Source organism: Anopheles coluzzii, chromosome 2, assembly GCF_943734685.1.
Source record: "Anopheles coluzzii chromosome 2, AcolN3, whole genome shotgun sequence".
Classification (NCBI taxonomy): domain Eukaryota; kingdom Metazoa; phylum Arthropoda; class Insecta; order Diptera; family Culicidae; genus Anopheles; species Anopheles coluzzii.
In genome coordinates this window covers 9588921-9609536 of record NC_064670.1, presented here as the reverse complement: position 1 = coordinate 9609536, position 20616 = coordinate 9588921, and the positions used below count along the sequence as shown (strand labels likewise).

Genomic DNA, 20616 nt, shown 5'->3' with positions numbered 1-20616 from the left:
GCAGGGCAATTTTTCCCCGGTTTTTGAAGCGAAACCACTCAAGAGACAAAACAGAGACTTTACTGCTCGTACACACACTCACACAAACAAAACAAACCAGAAAAAAACAGGTGAAGCGTAGCGACATCACGTACCTCACCACCGCACCTTAATCTGTGTTGTCACATAATTCTTATTCTTCGGGAGCATAGTTTAGCCCGGCGGCTCGAGGGATTTCATGAAACGGGAGCAAAAGGACCGTTTGTTTGGTAAAGCCAAGCAAGGAGGATGAAAAAACGGCAATCGTTTGCTCCGGCTCGGTGCAGATGGCAGCGAACTGTTGGCTGGGAGGAAACTATTTAAAAAGTATAATGGTGAATTGAGGGAAAAGCGATTGGAAATTTTTTCGCTTTCCTTCGTTGAAGTGGTTGAAATATTAAGGTACTCTTATTTTTCTTTTGAATTCGTCCAATGTTTGTTTGGTGGATTCGGGTTTGGGAAAATATGATTGTCAAAGACAAAAAAGCTTATCCAATTGGGGATGTGCTTTCGCTTCTATTCTATAATCTTATTGAAAGAAAGATAGAATTATTCGACGAATACAAATATACACAAATGATTTCCAAGAATGATTTTTTTACAAGCTGTAGTGAAACAAACCCCAGAGTTTTGTTACGGATTTAATGAAAGCTCCTATAACGATCAATAAATCGAGGATATTGTATTGTGTTTGACCTTTTTTCAAGCCAGTTTTAACAACGAATCTGGAACATAATTAAGTCACTTTAACCTTTAAATTTTAGTGAGTTTAAATTTAATAATAATTGTTAAACTTTGATCACTCACATTTCCTTCTGAAATGCAAATTCTTAAATTGCGTTCCATAAAAATGTAAAAAAGGCATAGGGCACACACAGGCCGGCCAGGCGAAACTAGACGACACACAACTTATGATGATGACCGATAACCGACTGAGGGACAGAGGAAGTGGACTCAATGGGGGAGAACGCTGACACCATACGTTTCTGTTCTGTTCATTACGTGTTACTATATTGCGATCTGAGCGACGACTTACGCTCAATCCGAGTTACCTCTTTATAAAAATCTACTTCACTCCAATTCTTACATAAATCATGCAATTGAATGGCACCAGCTACCCAAAAGAAGCTAAAATTGTACATTTTTCTATTCTAAAATACTTAGCATGGCAATCAGCCATAAATCCATAAACAATTCAGCCCTTTGCTTATTGGTGGCCAAAATCCGACGTCTCCGAAAACGCTGAATAAAAAGAGTTTTTTTTAAATATATTCGAAAACATAACATGCAAATGGCGTAAACAGGTGTAAATATTTCAGGTAAGTAAATGCATACATACCACTGACAGATCAACAAATCCCAAAACACAATAGGCTCAATGCTTCAAACGTGAATCATTGTCATTTTTATTATCACATATCATTAAATTTAAGGTATGCCATCTGAAGTTCCAAGCTATAATTAACTTCAGAAAACAAATATAATTGAACGAATAACGTGATCCTCGCGATTCGGCTAAATATTGTTAAACTATATCACTTTGTGTCCCGTGTGGAACAAGTTTACTGGTTGCACAATTATAAGCCATGTGAAATATTTCTTTCACCTAGTACCACGTACTTGCAGAAATTCGTAGAATGAAAATGGTAGTAGTAAATGGGTTGAATGAACCTATAACAAAAATCAGGTCATTTTAAACATGATAAAAAACCTGATATTCTAAATTGATGGTCTACATTCTAAACCTTTACTTGCTAGACATTCAGCTGAATCACTTTATCCATAATTTATGTTTGATAGTGGTGAAATAAACCACCGTTCACTGTCTAGCTCAATATTTGATGATCCACTAGCGGGTGTTGCCGCAAGTGAGCGATTCTGGTGTATCAAATATCCACCGCAATGTCAAAGGTCGCACTATATCAGTGCGGAGATTCATCATGCTGTTATTCGAGCCGCTACGTACTTACCGGGAATATCCTCCTTTCCCCCCCCCCCCCCTCTATACCACCCCGGCTCACCCCTGAAGCATAAATCTTTCACCGCAGAAGCGCACACGGATTGAAGTGGATGCCATAAGATTATCGTGAGGTCGGCGGGTGAGGTATGATTCGGTTGGAACAAAACATAATGCGATAACGAGGTTTTTGCTTCGTGCCAACGTAAACCAGAGAATGCCAGCGAGAAACGCTTAACAATGGCCGCACAGCAGCTCAGCGTACAAGTAAATCGGTGAAGAATGTGAACGCTAAACAAAGGAAATTGCGTTGATCTGCAGGCGTTGTGTTCAGGGGGATAACATAACGTAAGAATACATTTACTATGGGGGCATGTGTGCGGGGAATGGGAAAGCGCAGCAAAACGGGAACATTTAGCAAGGAACATTAAGTAAGGAAAATTATGGACGGTTTAAAGCAGTGATGCTCTCCGCAAACTGAATGGCGCGAATTTCGTTCATGATGCATCTGATGTAGAGGCATTATAATTGAAGTAAACAGCAAATATAATAATTTGTTTTAGTTTAAAACACCTGGTACTTCCAAGTATAGAAAAGATTATGACAAATGTGATATTCCAAAAATGTAAAAGTTACTCATACGAACTCACCCCCAATGTACACAACTTTATCGTTCATAAACATGTTTTTTTACTCTCTCACGGCACCTGATTTCATGGAACACAAAGTCGTCTGATAATTGTTGTTTCTCAGTATGATTTGGGCTGTGTGCTGCACGGCCAATTCCTATAATAACTCTATTCATTCTACGTACCTTCCTATTTGAACATTACGTAGATAATTGTTCCGGCTGCCACATACTGCGGGTATCCACATTGTCTGGGACCAAAATCCTAGTCCTTTTTTTTGGGAAATTGATGTTTCGATCTTGCTTCGTTTTCGAGCCAAGCCTAGATTGCTTTTTCTTTGTTCATTTGAATCTGTTGTTTTTCACATTCAATGTTTAACCGCTTAAGATAGTCTATGTACAAAATCGTTTCGATGTAGATTGCAACACGCACAGCATAATCTTTAGCTATGTTACTCTTAAGAACGATCACCCAATAAACCGTGCGCGCTAAGTTTCGTTCAAATTTCATTTCGATAAGCTCTTTAAGAAAGTTTCCTTCGATTTTGCAGAATGCTGCCAACCATACGGTAACAGGATGTGTCGTGGGGTTTTTGTTTTGTTTCAGCTGTTACGCGAAATAATGCTTTACTAATCCTTACTAATTATTATGATTTATATAATATACACGATGATTTTGATTAGTTGTTTTTGCAGCCTAGCTCCCTCACACTAACTCTGCTCGTGTATAAAACATATGTCGTAAATAAAGTATCAAACTTACAAGCAGAACCCAAGGATGTAGGAGCTGCAGGCTGCCAACACTTTTCACTACAAAAGAGAGAATAGAAATAGTGTTTTACGATGCAGTGTTTGAAGTGAAAAATATTATTAACCTTTAAAAATCCAAGTCATTTATGCGAAAGGGAATTGTGACATACCTAAAAGCATGGCAACACGATTGTCGATCGGTGGTTGCTCCCACTGGACGATACTTTCCTGGCCACCTCGCCACAAGATGGGTGAAAGGCTGGCCACACACTTTATCCGTATCGTGCCATCGATGTAGTGCCGATGGTTCACGACCATACTCAGCCCCAGGAAGGTTGTGATCAGCCCATGCTGATTTTGTACCGAGGGATAGTGAATGATGTTGTTCGGGTCCGTTACGAGCAGATCATTCAGGTACCATTGAAGCGTGGAGGCCGGATATGAGCGGCCCGAGGTGCAGTTCAGCTCCATCGTTTCACCAATATGGTAGCTTTTACGCTCACTATCACTGATATGGGGACCATCCCTTGGAACAACTGAGGCAAACAAAAGCAAACGACACGGTGAAACAAATTCAGCATTATTTTAAGGTCGAGAAAGCGGGAGTGTGAAGATGATGCCAGGTGATGCATCCCACAATCACTTACATATCACATCCATCCGACCTTCACCCTGCACCGAGTCGAAGCTGGGCGCCTCGGCCGAGATCTCGCATCGATAGATACCGGACGATTTGAGTGTTAACCCTCGCAGCAACACCTTCGTACCGTCCGAGTGGTTCGGATCGACCCGGATGCCCTCGATTTTGTAGCTCTTGATCGGCTGGGAAGCCGACGGGACGTACCGGTAAAACTCCTCGTTGTCCTTGTACCATTTGATCGAGTAGAGCTTTTCCTCCTCCTCGTACCGTTCGCCGAGGTAGTCGTTCTGATATCCATGATGTCGACGGTTGCCGCTCTCCAGAGAACTGGGTCCCTTTCGCTGACCGTTCAGCTCATAGTGACATTCGAGCAGGGCCGATTCGCCTCGGAATTTATATGGAGGTATTCGTACGGTTTTCAGCTTAAGACCCAGTGACACTGCAAGAACAGAAGGAAACAGGTGTTTTTATCCAGTTAATGGGGTTTAAAGTTAAAGACATCTATTTTTATTGTAATAACGAATAAGTATCAATCAATCAAGCATTACGTTATCAATGTATTAAAGTAAAATTGAAAAGTTTTGAATTAAACTGTTTGAAAGTTCACAAAATAAACTAATGTTTTGTACGATTCACGTTGCGTTGCAACTCAATCCTGTCTTAAAAAGTCTTTTGAGGTATGTAGAGAAAAAGTCAATTCGAAAAAAAACTTTTTGCTTCAAAGTTGCTACGACCAGAGTCCAGACACGACCAACGTGATCAGTTTAATGAAATTAAAATAAAAGCACTCTGCTAACCCGGACCAACCTATTCAAAACAAAGGTCAAGAAGGTGTAATTTTAGGTGAAGCTTAATATGCCAGTAGTTCTTCAGGTTCCGCCAAAGAGTTGTTTCACAAATAAATCAAATAAATCCAAATCAAAGTTCTGCGAATAACTATCAAAACTTCATAAACTAAACTAATACTTTACAGCAAGTTTATGATGTCCTAAGGCAAAATAACAACAAAACGATGAAAGAAACTTTATAAAATACTCGAATATCATCTGCAAGGATAGAAAAAACACCATAATCTCAATGCAGGTGAAAAACATCGTACATAAACGGTCAAACTGAGCCTGAAAGGGATGACATTGAAAAGGGATCAGATCATCTTTCTATGGGAAAAGTGTTCACTCGTTTGTTCTTGGGAAACGCTTTTGAATAGTGACAGTTTTGAGCAGAAGATATAAAAAAGTTCAAATGGCTAAAGTGAACGGAAATGCTGCTTCGCACAATCGTTCGTTCCAAGCACCCTTCAGTGTCGACCGATCCCAATGGACCGGAGTAAACGATGCGTATTTGCTATGGAGCAGAACGAACAGACGAGCCAATAAACTGGGCGAAAAAAATAGAGAAGTGAGAAAAAAACTACAAATGACATTACCTGAAATCGAGAGGATTCCAAGGAGCACACTGATCCAACTGTTCGATACCAGCAGCATTATATCCGTTTCCTGTTTCAAATCGAACATCAATTTGGTTCGTTTGCCTTTTGGTATCCAGCCAGGTGCATTGCTTAAACCACTATATCATTTGAATGTTTCACGCCTTTGAACACCGTTTCACAATTTACCGATCCGGTTGATTTGCACTCTGGATTTATTTTATGTTCAAACATGTGATGAACGCAGCCTGTTAAATGTACACTATAAAAACTTAACAATCAATACTTCTTAAACACTGCACATGTCTTACATATTTGGCGAAGCGTTTTTCTACTATGATGATTAATTATATAACATTTAACATTGATCACTGTTTTCACTTTAAAGGAAAACTATTTCTTTAATTAAATAAAGTACATCAGACTGTGACAATGGGTGTGTTAAAAACCGAACAAAGCTTCAAAATATAAGACAAACAAAAACAAAAAACTTGAAGGACATGCTTCGGTATCTAAGTTTTCTACAGCAAACTGAAATTTTAATCCACCGAGCTCGTTGCTCACTCCCTGTTTCAGAACGTATCGTGACAAGTAATCTACACTGGAGAGAACATTAAAACCAATTGTTTCAGTTTCACAAGCCACTGGATTTTGCAAGACACATCACTTGTCACTATTTTCATGACAATTAACCGTCACACATGCAGAACAAATGCTTTGAACACCCGTATATATTCCATTACCAGTGTTATAAATATAAACGAGTACAACTATGGACTCTAACCGGTACGCTCAGACTGGCCTTGTTTTGCATACACAGGCATACGAGCCCGTTTACCACAGCCACCGAGGAACTGTGTCAAATAGATTATCATTTCGAGGAAGAATGACTATCACACAGCGCCTCTTTTATGGGCTCTGATGCGTTCCGGCCTTTTGCCAGTTGCCTGACAACGGAGGAGTGGTACTCATCGTTCGACCTACGTTAGACGATGCCGGCTGTGAACGCATGGAGCTGAGCAGCTCGTGTCATTGACGTCCTTGGCTGTCATCGTGGTAACCAGGTTCCATGCGCTCACGTAGCGCCCAGCACATACGTTTCGTTTGATTTTAATTATTGTTCCTCAATCCTCAATAATCCTTGGAACACGGAAACGAGGAAGCTCGAGCGACAGCAAACTGTTTCCTTTCTTGCTGAACTGCTGAAGCACTCGTGCGACGGAAAGTCCTTGAACCAATAGCAACAAGCAGGCTTCTAGACTTCCTTCTGCATAATCAATTGAAAGTGCACTGATGACCTTTTGCCACACCAGACCATGAATGTGAGTGTTGGCTAATTAGAATCACAACAGCACCAATGCACACAAAGCCGGTGAAATTGTTCCGTTGAGCGTCCTGGTAGGGTGTTCCGGGAAGAACTTTTCACTTTGCGTGCTTTGGGGCATGAGCTAAGCTGTTTCATCATTTCCGCACCAGCTTAAACGAGCAAAACATGCCTAACACACGAATTGATCACACTTTGGCTGATATTTGTTGAGAAAATATGTCCAATGGAAGCTCGTTGTTATTCTGAGACTCACTCACTTTTGTACTTTACGAAAGCTTATTCATTTCCAGCAGCACAATCCTTTTCACTTTAACCCAGCGTCTGTAACATGATGATTTACTGAGGAGACTGCGTTACTTCTGCAGCGTTAGCATCGTCAACACACTTACATCACCATGCGGTCATTTGTCATAAACAGGACCTACTTTACGTCCGACAATGAGCATTCCTGCTGAAGTCACGAAACACGCATGGGGAGGTCAGCAATCACGATCAACATGCCGATGTAGGACGATATACCGGAGGTGTCACGAGAGCTAAGCACAAGCAGACACAGGTCCTTTCTCGACCGAGAGTCACACAAAACTGACGAATGAAATATGAATGACTCAGTTACCCGGATAGCGTACATACACGAGGAACTCGCACAATCTCGGGGGCCGTTCGGCTCTTGTTCGGCAAACACATCGGTATTGGAATGGAGAACCATTCTTCCCCTTACTGCGAATGGAAATGTCAGTCGAGAGTGACCCTTCATAGTAACAAAGAGAAGACCTTGATGGCGTGAGAGCTTTGCTGGTTTAGGTCGGTCGCTCAATGCAGTGGATGTAAAAAAATGCATTATTGCGTAGATTCAACAACTATTAGAAAGGCTTGAGAAGAATGGTTGGAAGAAATTTTGTTTTTGTGTACTGAACAAAACGAAAGCAAATATAAGCTACCCGTATATGTTTTGTTTTTATGTCTCCCTGAAACAATTTTCATCGGTTGACATTTTGATTCATTGTTAGAATAAGTCTTGGTATACCCTCCCAAACGCACGTTGCATCGCTGCATCTGTGGTATTTTCAAAACAGCAGGCTTAATGTCACCCCACAATGCACATATCAATTATGCGAGAGCGATATCCTATCCGGACATCCGAATGTTTGAAACTCGCATTGTCCAGTCCCTAGCGGCCTCCACATTTCAGTTCAACACGAGAGTCCATTAGCACAAGCCCGCACGGATGCATTGCTTCCTTTCGATAAACGCCTGGGCGCGATTTGATAGAATATTGTAATGACCCCAAATGAACAACTCAATGGACCGTTAAATACAGTAAATACGGATGCTATTGCAGCGCGACTGAATCGATATGATCGATGGGAATGAGAACGAACGAAAATAGTCCTCGAACAGGCAACAGGAATGTACGGCCATCCCACATTAGTGCATCTATCGAAACATGGATGGCCAGAGTTTCGGGAATGATACAAAGGATAGTACCCTTTTGGTCATTGTGGCGTTGACCCACCATGGTAATAATGTCCACCAAGGTATGGTCCCAGTAGATTGCATTCCCGCGGATATTATTTTGAGAATGCTGTTCTGTTGCGGGTAGACATGTTGCGAACATTAGCGGATACAGCGAGAGGGTTGCGTGTGTTGAAAGGATGAGTTAGTGATTTAATAAATGGAAGATGGTAAATGTGGATTTTGCCGAACTCTGTAGATGATAACGGAGACTGTCATGCTACAGTTGATAAGCGGTAAAAGCGATGCCTGTGGGAGATATTGAATATCTGCCCATCTTTCGCTGGTAGTGCACATTACCTTTTTTTGATTTATTTTAGAGTCAAAATTTTGCAGGAATTTACAGATACGGAAAAATATGCTGCAGTGTACGTATTCCATGAAAAAAAGAATAAAGAACCACGTTTTAATGATAATGTTTTAATCGCTTTCTTACCTGGTTACACGTGATGCAGACTTCAATGCTCCCAGTTAGTTTGATTTTTATGAAAATACGTGTTGCGATGTTATTGAAATTCTCATACATAATGTAGAATGGTTGATTTTTGATTGATTGATTTCAAGCATCGAATTTCAACTATTTGAAATAAGTTTATAGTGTGTTAATGACAGGAGATAATACCATTAACACTGAATGTGTTTTTCAGCGATAATGACTTTCGAAAATGATTTTCACCGTTCGGGGAGTTTTGAGGTTTCTTTCTTTACAGTTCTGCGATCAAACTGATGATACTTCGAAAAGAACAAACATTGTAAACAAAAATGGAAACTTGCAAAATACGGTGACAATAGTAGCTACAAGCATAATTTATGATTCATCAACTTACTCCAATACTATTCCTTCATGTTAGAAAACACGTTTACACTTGATGGAATACAGTTTGCTTAGCTACCATGGCCTATAAAGTGAAATGATGCTCTTTTGGTAAGACGGAGGGACCAACTTCCTTCTGCTAACGTCACGTTGACTGTGAAGTAGGAGCAGGATGATTAATGGTTCTTTTGCACGAATTCTTGGATTGATGTGTGACATACACCCAGCAATGTTCTTGCCAAGCAAACATAAAATAACATCATTGTGAATTTGAGCTTGTTGGCAACTCAATGATAGAATCTGCGTGAAATATGATTGGATTTAATGTTCTCTCATCTCGTTCAACCAAGAATTCGTTACAAAATTTAAGCTGCATTCCTATCAAATGATCGTCCAGCGGCATACGTTTAATGAGAACGTGTCAAAATCATGATCCATCAATGCAATCTATATTTCATTGTGGTTTTGAAGGAAACTAGGATGAATTAAATAGCGCTATCCGAATAATGAATGGTTATTGCCATTATTGAAAGGCAAAATTTAGATTAGGTGTTAATAAATGTATCTGGGACAACTTTTTACAATTCTCCCCATAATTAATCGTTTAGACATTACAAGACTTGCATCGAATGTTGTGGTATACATCGCATGAGTGAATTCAATTCACCTATAATTGCACTTGTACCGTATAATCCATTGATTAACGTGTTTATTTTCATTAACTGTGGTCATCAATCAAAATTCCAATACGTGTCATGAGCTTTCCTTAGCGCATCAAAAACAAAAATCTTGCGTACAATAATAAGACAAAACGTAGCACCCAATGTACAGACACTTTCTGCCTATCTATCAATTGCTTAAAGTTCATTAAAAAAAACTTGAATCAATGAATCAGAAATCTTGAAAATACCAACAATTGCGAAACGTGTAATTGGGTGAAATGATGAAATCCAGCATCGAAAAAACAAACACTCTTTAACAGCGGAGAATCTCTTTCTGCAAGCACTGATTGCTGTCCGCCCGGTTACATTAAATAATCCTGCCCGATTCAATTCTTAAGGGTCATTTATAAAGGACAAAAGTGGTTCAGCGATCCTACCGCAATTAACGGAAACCATTGCCTTCTTCTTTTGTTGTTAGCGAAGGGTTCGGGGCAGGTGACAGCAGGCAAACTTCCCCCCGGATTATCGACGATAACGGCAGAGTCCTACTACGCCGCACCCGCACGCTGTTGAAATCCTAATTTGACTATCCGACTGGTTTAGTTTCGTAACCGAAGCTTTCCGTTTGAAAAGCAGCAATATCCGTATAACGACCCTCGTCAAATTAACACGCAAATTAAATTTCCTTCAGTTACTTTACCAGTCCTTCGTCGAAGCTTCCCAAAACAGTTTTGGCAAAATATCAACCTAGCAAATTTATCGCCGGCACACTGGCTACACTCAACTGGGCGATCGTTTGCTTGTCGGTGTGTTAGTTCTCTGTCCGGTCATGGTAAGGTGTTACCGACTGGATTTCAAACAAATGCTCTACCCGGTCATCACTCTGGCATCGTCTCGATCCGTCAATTAGCGGGGCACACTAACGAAAGCAACCCCAAATCCCCACTCATTGATCCTTTGAGTAAAAGTTCCTCGTTGCTTTAATGGTTTAGGAAGGTGCCACCTCCATACTGATGTTTGGATACGAAATCTAATAAAATCGGGAGTGTTCTCCAGTCCAGCTTATTTGAACATGATAACATTGCCATCTTTTGAGTGCAAATACTGCAGACATTTCTTACGATTTGATTGATTATTTAGTTTTAAAAGGTGTTTAAGAAATATTGCTAAACATTCTACATAAAAGAACAACAGGACCTATATAAAAATTGTAAATGAGAGTATTAAAAGAAAACAGTTTGGAAACGAGAAAAAGTCTAGAAGAAAAGTAAATCTACACTATCAACACTTTTTGTAAATACATTTTACAACCTTAAATTTTGCGGCATACATTGAAACAACAAAAATACAAGCTCGTCTACCACAATCGAGTGTTCGAGCGATACCAAGATGTTGCATGTTGCTAAGTCTAGCGTTTGGTGCCTATTCCACTGATATCGGTCTAGCTTCAGTTTGGTTCGGCAAATAAAAATGCCTACTTCATTGCCACTACGGAGCTATCTGCAATGGCTTACCTGTTTTAGCTCAGCCGTGAAAGGTTATCCTTTATTGTAGTGAACCGAGGGCAAGACACAATACCTATCTCTTAACCTTTATTGCTAGAGCGAACGAAAATGCCAGTAAGTGTCACCAAATCAGAAGTGCAATGGCATGGAAAAAAGGTTGAAATTGCACCTAGGATTGTAGGGTCGTAAATATATCACACCGTTCTTTCGAATCATTCCCTATCTCTTATTTTATATTTTAATTTTCCAAGGTAGTGGCTATCAAATCACGATAAAAAAATGGTTATCTAATTACAAAATAAAATGGCAAAGAAAAGGTCAATTTTGTACACTCCTTGCTGTTGCTAGTGCCTTGTTTTCCAAATTACGAAAAATTTTCAAAAGTTATCAAGAAAGCAAATGAATTCTCTATTAGGCCTATGTAACGTTTATTATAGTGATTTTGTATGTCTATTATTGCAGCTTTCACCCAAAACTCTTCCATCCTACCTTAAAAACTCCGAATGAAAGACTCTGTGTCAAGAGTAAGAAAATTATGCACTCAAAAAACAGACACCAAAACGACTCAACACAAGTAAAACAAAGAAAACCAACAGAAAATAACAATGGTAAGTGTTTATCTTCTGTGTCATAACATTAGCAAAGGCTTAGTCTTCTCATCATTTGCACATTTTTACGCCCCCCAAGTGGTACTTCTTATAAAGCTACAATGGGAGAACTTTTTCTTACCTTTAGTCGTAACTTTCGCCTTACATCATTCAAGATGCATGATGTGGCGTAAGGTTGATAAAACTTCGGTACTTTGCCACTACGGGCCTAATTTGTGGTTTGAAGGAACCGTACAGTTGTACAAATTGTGTAAAGCTTACAGCATTATACAGAAAAACTTTTGCAGTACAAAGGCGTCTAGAATAAAACATATTTGACTTACACTAGTTTCAGTGAGATAGTCTAATTTGATAGATTTATTTAATCAGCCTTATAGATGATATGAACAACCATAGTTTGGAAAGGTACGCTGCATGCGATAGAAATAGATACTCAGTGTGGTATAAAAATCGGTCAAAAGTTTCCAGTTACACAAAAGGTGCGATTCAAAATGAAGAATATTGTACAAATTCTTTAAAAAGAAGTGTAAGAAATATGACTTTTTTAAATGTACCACACAGGCTTTTGGGATTTCAATAGCAAAGCTAGTGATCAAAGTTTTCTTTCTTACTAAGAAACTTGATAGTCCAAAAAGGAATGAAATGAATGTAAATGAGCATGAAAACCACGGCACACGAGACAGAGAAGAATATCAAATTAATGATATTGTTCCTAGTGTGGGGAGCCACGGCATCTCGGCCAGGTTAAGCATTTCATGTAAGACCAGCATAAAGCGGCCACATGCTAGCCCCGTTTTTCCAGGGGACTAATAGCTACCAGGTCCGACCATCGTACGATATCCATTACTCGAGAAAAAGTACATTCACCGTGATGAAGTATGGGCGGTAAAGCTTCGTTACGCGTACAGAAACAAAAGAGGGAAAAGTTGTGAGAACAGAGAATTAACTACCGCATTGTTTTTGCTATGAAGTACTTTGAGTAGCTAGACTATATTTCTCTGCGAAACTTATATCCAAGTTTGCTTGTTATACGTTGTTTGTATGAATGTTTGTGGTGTGCAATGGAAAAAGCTATAAGACAATCCGATAATATAAAGAGGATGATATGCAACGAGCTGTTGCTACCATTAGTATAAAATGGAACAATTCAAAGGGATAAGAATCATACCATAGGGCTAAGCAAATGAGTTTTGTATCCGAAAGAATTATCATCAATTTACTAAGAATTTCTAATACCTGATAATCAGTTAATCATTTACATTGCTCGAGCCTGTTTTGTTACCGACTAAAAGAGTTCAAATTCAATTAATGCGTAGTGATATTATAGCAAACCTTGAAATTTATGGAAACGAGACCATCGCTTGATACATTTATCAAAATATAAATAATGATTAACTAAATACATTGTGTTTGATTTATAACATATTTTCAGAACTCACCAATGGGAATAATTGAATATGGTACAAAACATGCAAATTAAACGTTTTGTGTGCAGCGAAACATCGCATCCTCAACAAGCGATTCAGTGAAAGGGGCCGAGTACATGACACTTTTCAATTAGTTGTGCTTGTATTTCATGTTTGCACAAAACACTTCACCGGGTGTTGGCTGGCAGTGTACTGCATTCTGTAATGTTCTCGGTCGTTTGCCTTGCTCACCGTGGTGCACGAAGTATTCAGAAAAACTAATAACAATTAAACAAACAGTGCGCGAAACAACCGAACAACGGTCTAACTTGATTCGATTTTGTAGCGATGAAGGCCATAGCATCACGTACGGTTTAAAGGTGTTGCACACCCAGGTCAGTAGTGTGGATTCTCATTAAAGTTGTGAATAGCAAAATTGTTGTTTGTACTACATGAAACTGCCACGATTGGTCTTTGAAATCATTTGAACTTGCAAATTTTTTGTCAATATAGTTCAAATAATTTTCACTAAAAATCAACCTTTGAGCATTGCAACTAATCAAATAATTGTTGAGGTCGTTCATCAAATGAATATCACGTATATGTTTTGTATTCAACAAAAGCAAAAGAATAGCCAATGTCTTCGATAGTAAAACGAAGTAGCGTTGAACCCATTAAGAAGTCATTTATGGCGAAAACTCTGCTGGTTGAAGAGTGTAAATTTGTTATTCATACAGAGTGTGGAAAGTGTGTATGCTAATCGTCGAATGGCGTGTTTAGGGAATATTTTCAGCTCCACGCTTCTCGGGAATCATTTCGTCAACATTGCGTTCCTTTAGGGGAATGCTACAAAGCGGTTTGTATAGCCGGTACACAGCTCTGATTATAGGTAACCTTTCGTGTTCGTCCGATTGCTGACTTTCGTTTCCAGTAGATTATATTTTTATAACGCTTTGCTGAAATATAAATATCGTTGTGGAGTGTTCCAGTGCAGTCACAATATTAGTTTAATGGATTCCTGTTGAGTTTTGCTTACACACCGATAGATGCTTCTTTGAACGATCGATGGACACTTTATGAAAGAAGTAGCCGCGTTCGAGAGGAAAATGCTAAGGACTTTGGCACCGCATGTGAGGAAGAACCATAGAGGGGCCGATATAACGTCGAGCTGCACAAGTTGTATGAGGGTCTCACTCCTGCCGAGTCAGGTTGTAGCGCTGGATAAGTAAGTAAGTAATCTGTGCAATCGCTAAAAAATAAATCCATATTTCTACTCCGTCGGTTCTAGCCAGTCGGAATCGATTCCGATCCGTTGGTGCGACGGGTGCGCTTGGTCGGAGTTGAAATCAAATCCAACCCGCGGGTGCAACGAGTTTGGGTCGACCCGATTGATCAGTAGGTGCGAAAAAGCATAAGCGACTCCGACCCGTTGGTGCAGCGAGTTTGGATTGAGTATTGAACCTACCTTGACCCGACCCGACCCGAACTCGCTGCACCAACGGGTCGGAGTCGCTTATGCTTGCTTGCACCTACCGGAATCATTCCACGTATTGAACCTACTTCTACCTTTCGTGTCGACGATACGTAGAACTGACTATCCTGCTATGTGTAATCAATAAGTCATTGAAAGCCAAACCCACTAGTGATACAGGCAGGCCTTGGCCGACAACGGTTATTGTGCCAAAATTAGCAAAAGAAAAATATGACTATAAGAAACGAAAACCGATAACCTTTCAAAGGTGAAAAATGAGCTTGCACATGCAAAATCTGGACGTTTCATCCTGCGCTACAAATACTGTAATTCGTTAATCGCGCAATCTCAACTGTACCAGTTCCAATGAACGACGCTTTGTTCCATCTTTCGATTGCAATGACGATGTTTGGGCACATGCTGTTACAGTGCAACTTCCATTGCAGCAGGGTACCATTTTGTGTAGAGTGCAAACCGAACGATTTTCATCACCACGAAACAAAATCAAACGATCGTGATGATTGATCAAGAATGTTATCGTCGATTCAACAATGGAGTTTCATGCTTTCTCCCTCGAACGAAATATGGTTACAGCGCGTGTTTTATCTATCTCTTTTCATGCAAATAAATACTTTACACTGAGTCTCCATAATTAGAGCTCTCATAATCTCAGTGAATTTACAGTCAATATGTATGGAAAATAACAAATGATTGTGCAATGTTTTTCCACGTTCAATACTTAAATCGAACAATTTTAATACTGCCAGTTTATAAACTGTTTCACAAGTTTAGAGTCAAACTAAATGTTCTCTTGCTCTAAATTCTTACTAGTTTGCAGCATGGCAATATTCAAACTATTCTATTTCCAAGAAACCAGATTTTGCAAATCATACGACCAGCAGCACTACAGTTCATAAACACACTACTATCTTCATCTCGATAAGACCTCAAAACGCCTCGGGTATGTAGAAAACTTTTACCCAACGATAGGAAGATGTTCTCGAAATAGTTCAGTTTCCTTTTCGTTTTCCTTTGCGGGAGGCTAAGAAGCAGCTGAGCGTATCACACTTTCCACAATCTGTGCTGGTGATTGTGACCGCTTTGTCCGTTTTGGCCCCCTTCTGAACTTTGGGCTGCTTTGGTATGTGAACAAACTTTATTGCGTTTAAAATTTGATAAAATTGCTTTCGAGGTTTTTGTTTTATAACTCGCTGAATAAGAAACTATAGCCAAGCTTTATGACAGCAATAAGCAATGAGAAAGAGAATAAGGATATAAATCAATGATAGATTATACTATTCCTATTCAATTCAGATTCAGATCGTTTGTTTGTCAGGCTGCATCCTGATTCATAAAAGAATTGAATAGAATTGAAGAATAATAAAAATCAAATAAAATGAAACCTACTTGTTAAAAGCAGTTTTCTGTAATATTATTCCCTTGTGTCTCTATCATTGTTGTTGGAGGTAAACAGACATACAGGAAAAAATATTCAACAGAATGATTTCAAAACACTTGTTTTGGTTGTGACTGTAGTGATGGTTTTCATTACGACGTTGTCTGTACTCATATTGTCTGAGTCAAAGACAGAAAATGTGCATATTTGAATTGTAAATTTTGCGAGTTATTGATTTCTTTAAAAACCTGGTAAAAGTTACGAATGAGTTCGTACAGGGATAACAAGAATAACGATATAGTCGCTCTCGATACAACCCAGAGAGAATATCAATCAGAAAACCTATCTATGTTCTTCATTCTCATTGTTTGTTAAGGCCGGGGTACATTGTCCGTACTAGCTAGGGTTTTCGAATTGCGATGTTCAGTAGCGCATCTGGCGAAGACTGGTGGATGCTGTTTTGGTCATCGAGGGAATCGTCGTGTCGGATCTAAAATTCAAGAAGTTCTTTTTTATTTATTATGCGAAAATGGCTGAAATACTGTCACGACATATTTATCTATCAATTACAAAGCTTTTACAGTCCAGTTTAAGAAGAAAACATAGAAAAATAACTTATTTTCTAAAGCGGCTGCAAATTGTTTGGCAAAATGCTTCGGTCAGCCGCCGCCAGATGCGCTAGTGAAAATCTATATTACACCATCGAGTACGGACAATGTACTCTGGCCTTTATGTTTAAAAATTATATCACATCACCAATAAAAATTGTTACAACAGATAACAACCAAACCAAGAAAACAATACCACCATTTTTTTTTATATTACTACTTCCGGTTAACTTTATTCAAATGACATAGTGAACTGCAATAACCTTCTCCACATAATTTCAAACCAACATGGCGATAGAAGAAAAAATCATACCCTCGTCACACATCGATCGTTCATATAAAATGAACGTTTTAATTTCCTTGCAAACAAATTCACTTTGTTGCTCTGTTACGCTTCCGTGCCGAATTCCATTCAGTTCCACTTATGCACGCTGCACTCCAGTTTGATGTTTTCGTTGCACCACACTTATTCGCTCACAAAGGTCGATCCCAGGTGGGATGGGCAAACATGGTCAATGGCAAGCTTAAAACACACACACCACTGCCTGTTTCCGTGTGCACTTGGACTACTGTCGCAACGAAGCCATAGTTTTCTGTTTTCATTGAATGTTTTTGCCAACTGTCCACTTGCGGAAGTGTAACTGTACTAATCCATTTCAGCGCAAACTACACGGTAAGGCTTGTCTTTTCAGCATCCAATTGATTAATGCTGGCTTTGCAGCCGACTGCAATGACGCGCAGCGAGCGATGAAAATGTTTAACAAAACAGATGGCATCTATTTGCATCGAACTCGATTTTCTGTGATCTTTCGAGGTACGTGGTTGAAGAACGTTTGATTTACCTCAAGCTAAAATGCACATTTGCTTTTATGCGTGTTAAATCGAATGGAATTGACATATTTGTTACTAAATGAATTTGAATGCAAAGTAATTGTTTTATTCAAAATATATAATAAGAAATAGAATATATACGCATAGCATTTTAAGTTTCTTTCGTTTTCAGTTATGTTTAATGTAAAAGCATGTTAAATGTCTATACCGTATTTTTTATTGAGCGCATGCAACACTCTTCTAACAAAGCAAAATGAAGAGCAATAGAAGAAAGTTCTCTTCTCTACGAAACAACAAGGAAAATATCGAAATCGAAACAAAAAGGAGGAATGGAAATTAATAAAGCATAATTTTCTCACTGTTTAACTTCAATTGGTGTAGAACAAATTACGCGGACAAAGAAAAAGAATATGAGGGAAAGAGAATTGCCGCCAGCATCACACCGAGATCAAACAACATTTCATATTTCACCTTCACCACTATTGACAGCTGCATCATGATACAATTTAGGCATCGCCCATGTTTGATCATCCACCATAATTGAAAGCATCCTTCTAGCTGCAACATTTAGTGCTAGGGCCAACCATCCGACAAATGCGACTATATAAACTCGTTAGCTCTCCACGCCGACAGCATCATCGTCGGCCAGAATAGCTCATCCTCGGCAATGATTTAGTCTCTGGGCTAGGCGGCATTGAAATAATTACGCTCCACAAATTAGTTTGATGCGAATGCTAATTAGAACAATAAACAATTACAATCCAATTATAATCAAAATCAAACGAACCTAATTCAACGATGAACGTTCATAATGTTGTGACGCATACCCGGCACAGGTCTGGTGCGGGATTTGGAAGCAAATCTTGAAGAAACCAAATTGGTAGCTTTAAGATTAATAAATCCAAACAGGAACAGACATAAACAAATTATAAAGTGATTGTTTACAGGCTCTAAGCGGTCTCAGGAATGTAGGCCTTGCTGAAGTGAAAGGATTCTCAACCTGAGAAGGATTGAGTAGCTTTTTTTTCAAGGCAGGGTTGGATTCCTTTTCAACGCAGCCGCTTAGTTACCGTAGAGCTTAATTCGCTTCTGTGTACTTTTAGTTTTTGCTCCCAAACAATACTGTTTTATACACTGCTCTTCCGGGTAGAGTAGAAGCTACCCTAAATATGAACCTCTACAGCCAGCTAATAATGAAACAAAATGGAAGGCAAAAACCTGGGACGCGCCCAATTTATGAGCCTGCAGTAGCCAACTAGGTCGCAAGATAGCAATAAATTTAAATTTCACACTTTTATCACCTTCCTAACAGTGACAGCAGCTCTTTGCAGACATCACTTTCGGTGGCTGCCGCCGTTCACTTGGTCCAATAGATATAATGTTGTGCAGATATTTGTTGCGCGTACTTTCTCGATACAAACCGTGCTTCAACTCTCGCTCATCTCTCAACAAAGGAACTGTTCGCTAGTGGCTTACGATAACAGCACATCAGAATGGCTTATATTTGGTAGGCTTGCATTACCTAGCCTCACGTATCGTTTTCATCAGCATATTGCAAAAACTCACATGCTTTCATCTCAACTTTGTAGCACGGAAAAACAAAGGGCTGCCATGTAAATATGTTATGCCAAAGAGACAATGTGCGGGCAAATGATGAATAGATAACGAGAAGAAAAGATACGATGGTATACGTTCATCAATAGACAGGAAACGGGAATCGGTTCTATTCTTTCAATGCAAGCAGCACTTGCTACTGGCCCTTACACGACCGAACCGTCCAGCAGCACGGACAGTGCGGAAAGTTTTCATCTAACGAGTTTCAACTTACCCTACGAGCAGAGCGCGCGCTTGGGTCTTGACTGTGACGCATATGTGTGAAAAATAGCTTCCAGACATTGTTATCTAGATTTTACGACACAGCTTCCTTGGCCGTACTGGGCATGCACACGGGTGAATCACACGGTCGGTTTATTTATTACAAATATTAGTTTTCATCTCGTTTGTAACGAAAATAACTTCCTAACTATCCAACTTTGTCATGCCGCACACTCGGATCCTTGGTCGCTGGTGTTAAGGGGCCCTTTGGCGAAATGATACTGACCGGATGGTGGACCCGGGCAGTCAGGATGCACATGTTAGAAATTTTGTCCAAAAGAGGTAATTGACTGTGCTTTATACAACTTTGCGGAAGCGTTGATCATGTGCACTTCGGAAGCATGGAAAGTTGTTACCCATGCCAGCAGATGAAAAATGAGAATGGAAGTTGCAGGTGTATATGGCTGGTTGAGGTTGGCAGGAGGATGAGGGAAACACTGTAATAACAGGGGTGCAATAAGTATGCTCATTAATCATACTGTTACTGCATGTTCTGCCTTTATTCTATGAAAACATAACTTTTATGATCCAATAGGTAAAATGTATACGGATCCATGCATCCCTGATTTGACGTACAAATAAAGCAATTAAAAAACGCAAAAAACGCAATTCAAAATCGAAAGCCAATCAAATTACCGTCTTAATTCCAACAAAATAACCAAAATAACCTTTCAAAAAACTCGAGTGAACATTTCTATTGTTTATACTCTTCTTCAATAAAGAAAATTGACTAGTCAAGTCACGAGCCCATGCTTTACTTATTTCACATCTATTATAACAATTCTTTACGAGACCTTATCAAACCTCTCCGAGGGTCGTTAGACAACATGAATACATGATAACGGTAACAGTTCAAAAGGTCAGCTCGGATGTTTCCTGCAACAATCATCTGTTTCAGTTGTTACTACAGACACTCAAGAGCTGACGACATCTCAACCATTACAGAGATAATGAAATCGTAGCTTATTGACCACCACTGTAGGCGTTGGTTGCAGTAAAAAGGGGCTAAAATCATTACAATAAATATTAAACTCAAACTATGACGTATTATGAAAATACTTTAAACCATATACAAATAATGCAATTTATGTTTTATGTTTACGCACTTTACACTTTTGTTTACTTTTTGACCCTGATAGAAATCGAAATGCTCAAGGTGCAAGACAAACGCATCCAATT

At 39.3% G+C, this 20616-nt stretch overlaps 1 protein-coding gene across 8 annotated transcripts; it reads right to left on the bottom strand.

The window, feature by feature from the left end:
- Positions 1–2614: 2614 nt before the first annotated feature.
- LOC120951763 (uncharacterized) lies at positions 2615–7353 on the bottom strand. 8 transcript variants are annotated; one of them, XM_040370648.2, is made up of 5 exons: positions 7004–7353; positions 5420–5681; positions 4001–4432; positions 3524–3889; positions 2615–3413 (listed from the first exon to the last, which is right to left on the bottom strand). In XM_040370648.2, the coding sequence occupies exons 2-5, from the start codon at positions 5505–5507 to the stop codon at positions 3310–3312; spliced, it is 990 nt and encodes a 329-aa protein (XP_040226582.2). In that variant the 5' UTR covers positions 5508–5681; positions 7004–7353; the 3' UTR covers positions 2615–3309. The 8 variants fall into 8 exon arrangements, with proteins under 8 accessions (XP_040226582.2, XP_040226583.2, XP_040226585.2 ...); XM_040370649.2 differs by having other exon boundaries at positions 5420–5667; XM_040370651.2 differs by having other exon boundaries at positions 7136–7353.
- Between the last annotated feature and the right edge of the window lie 13263 nt (positions 7354–20616).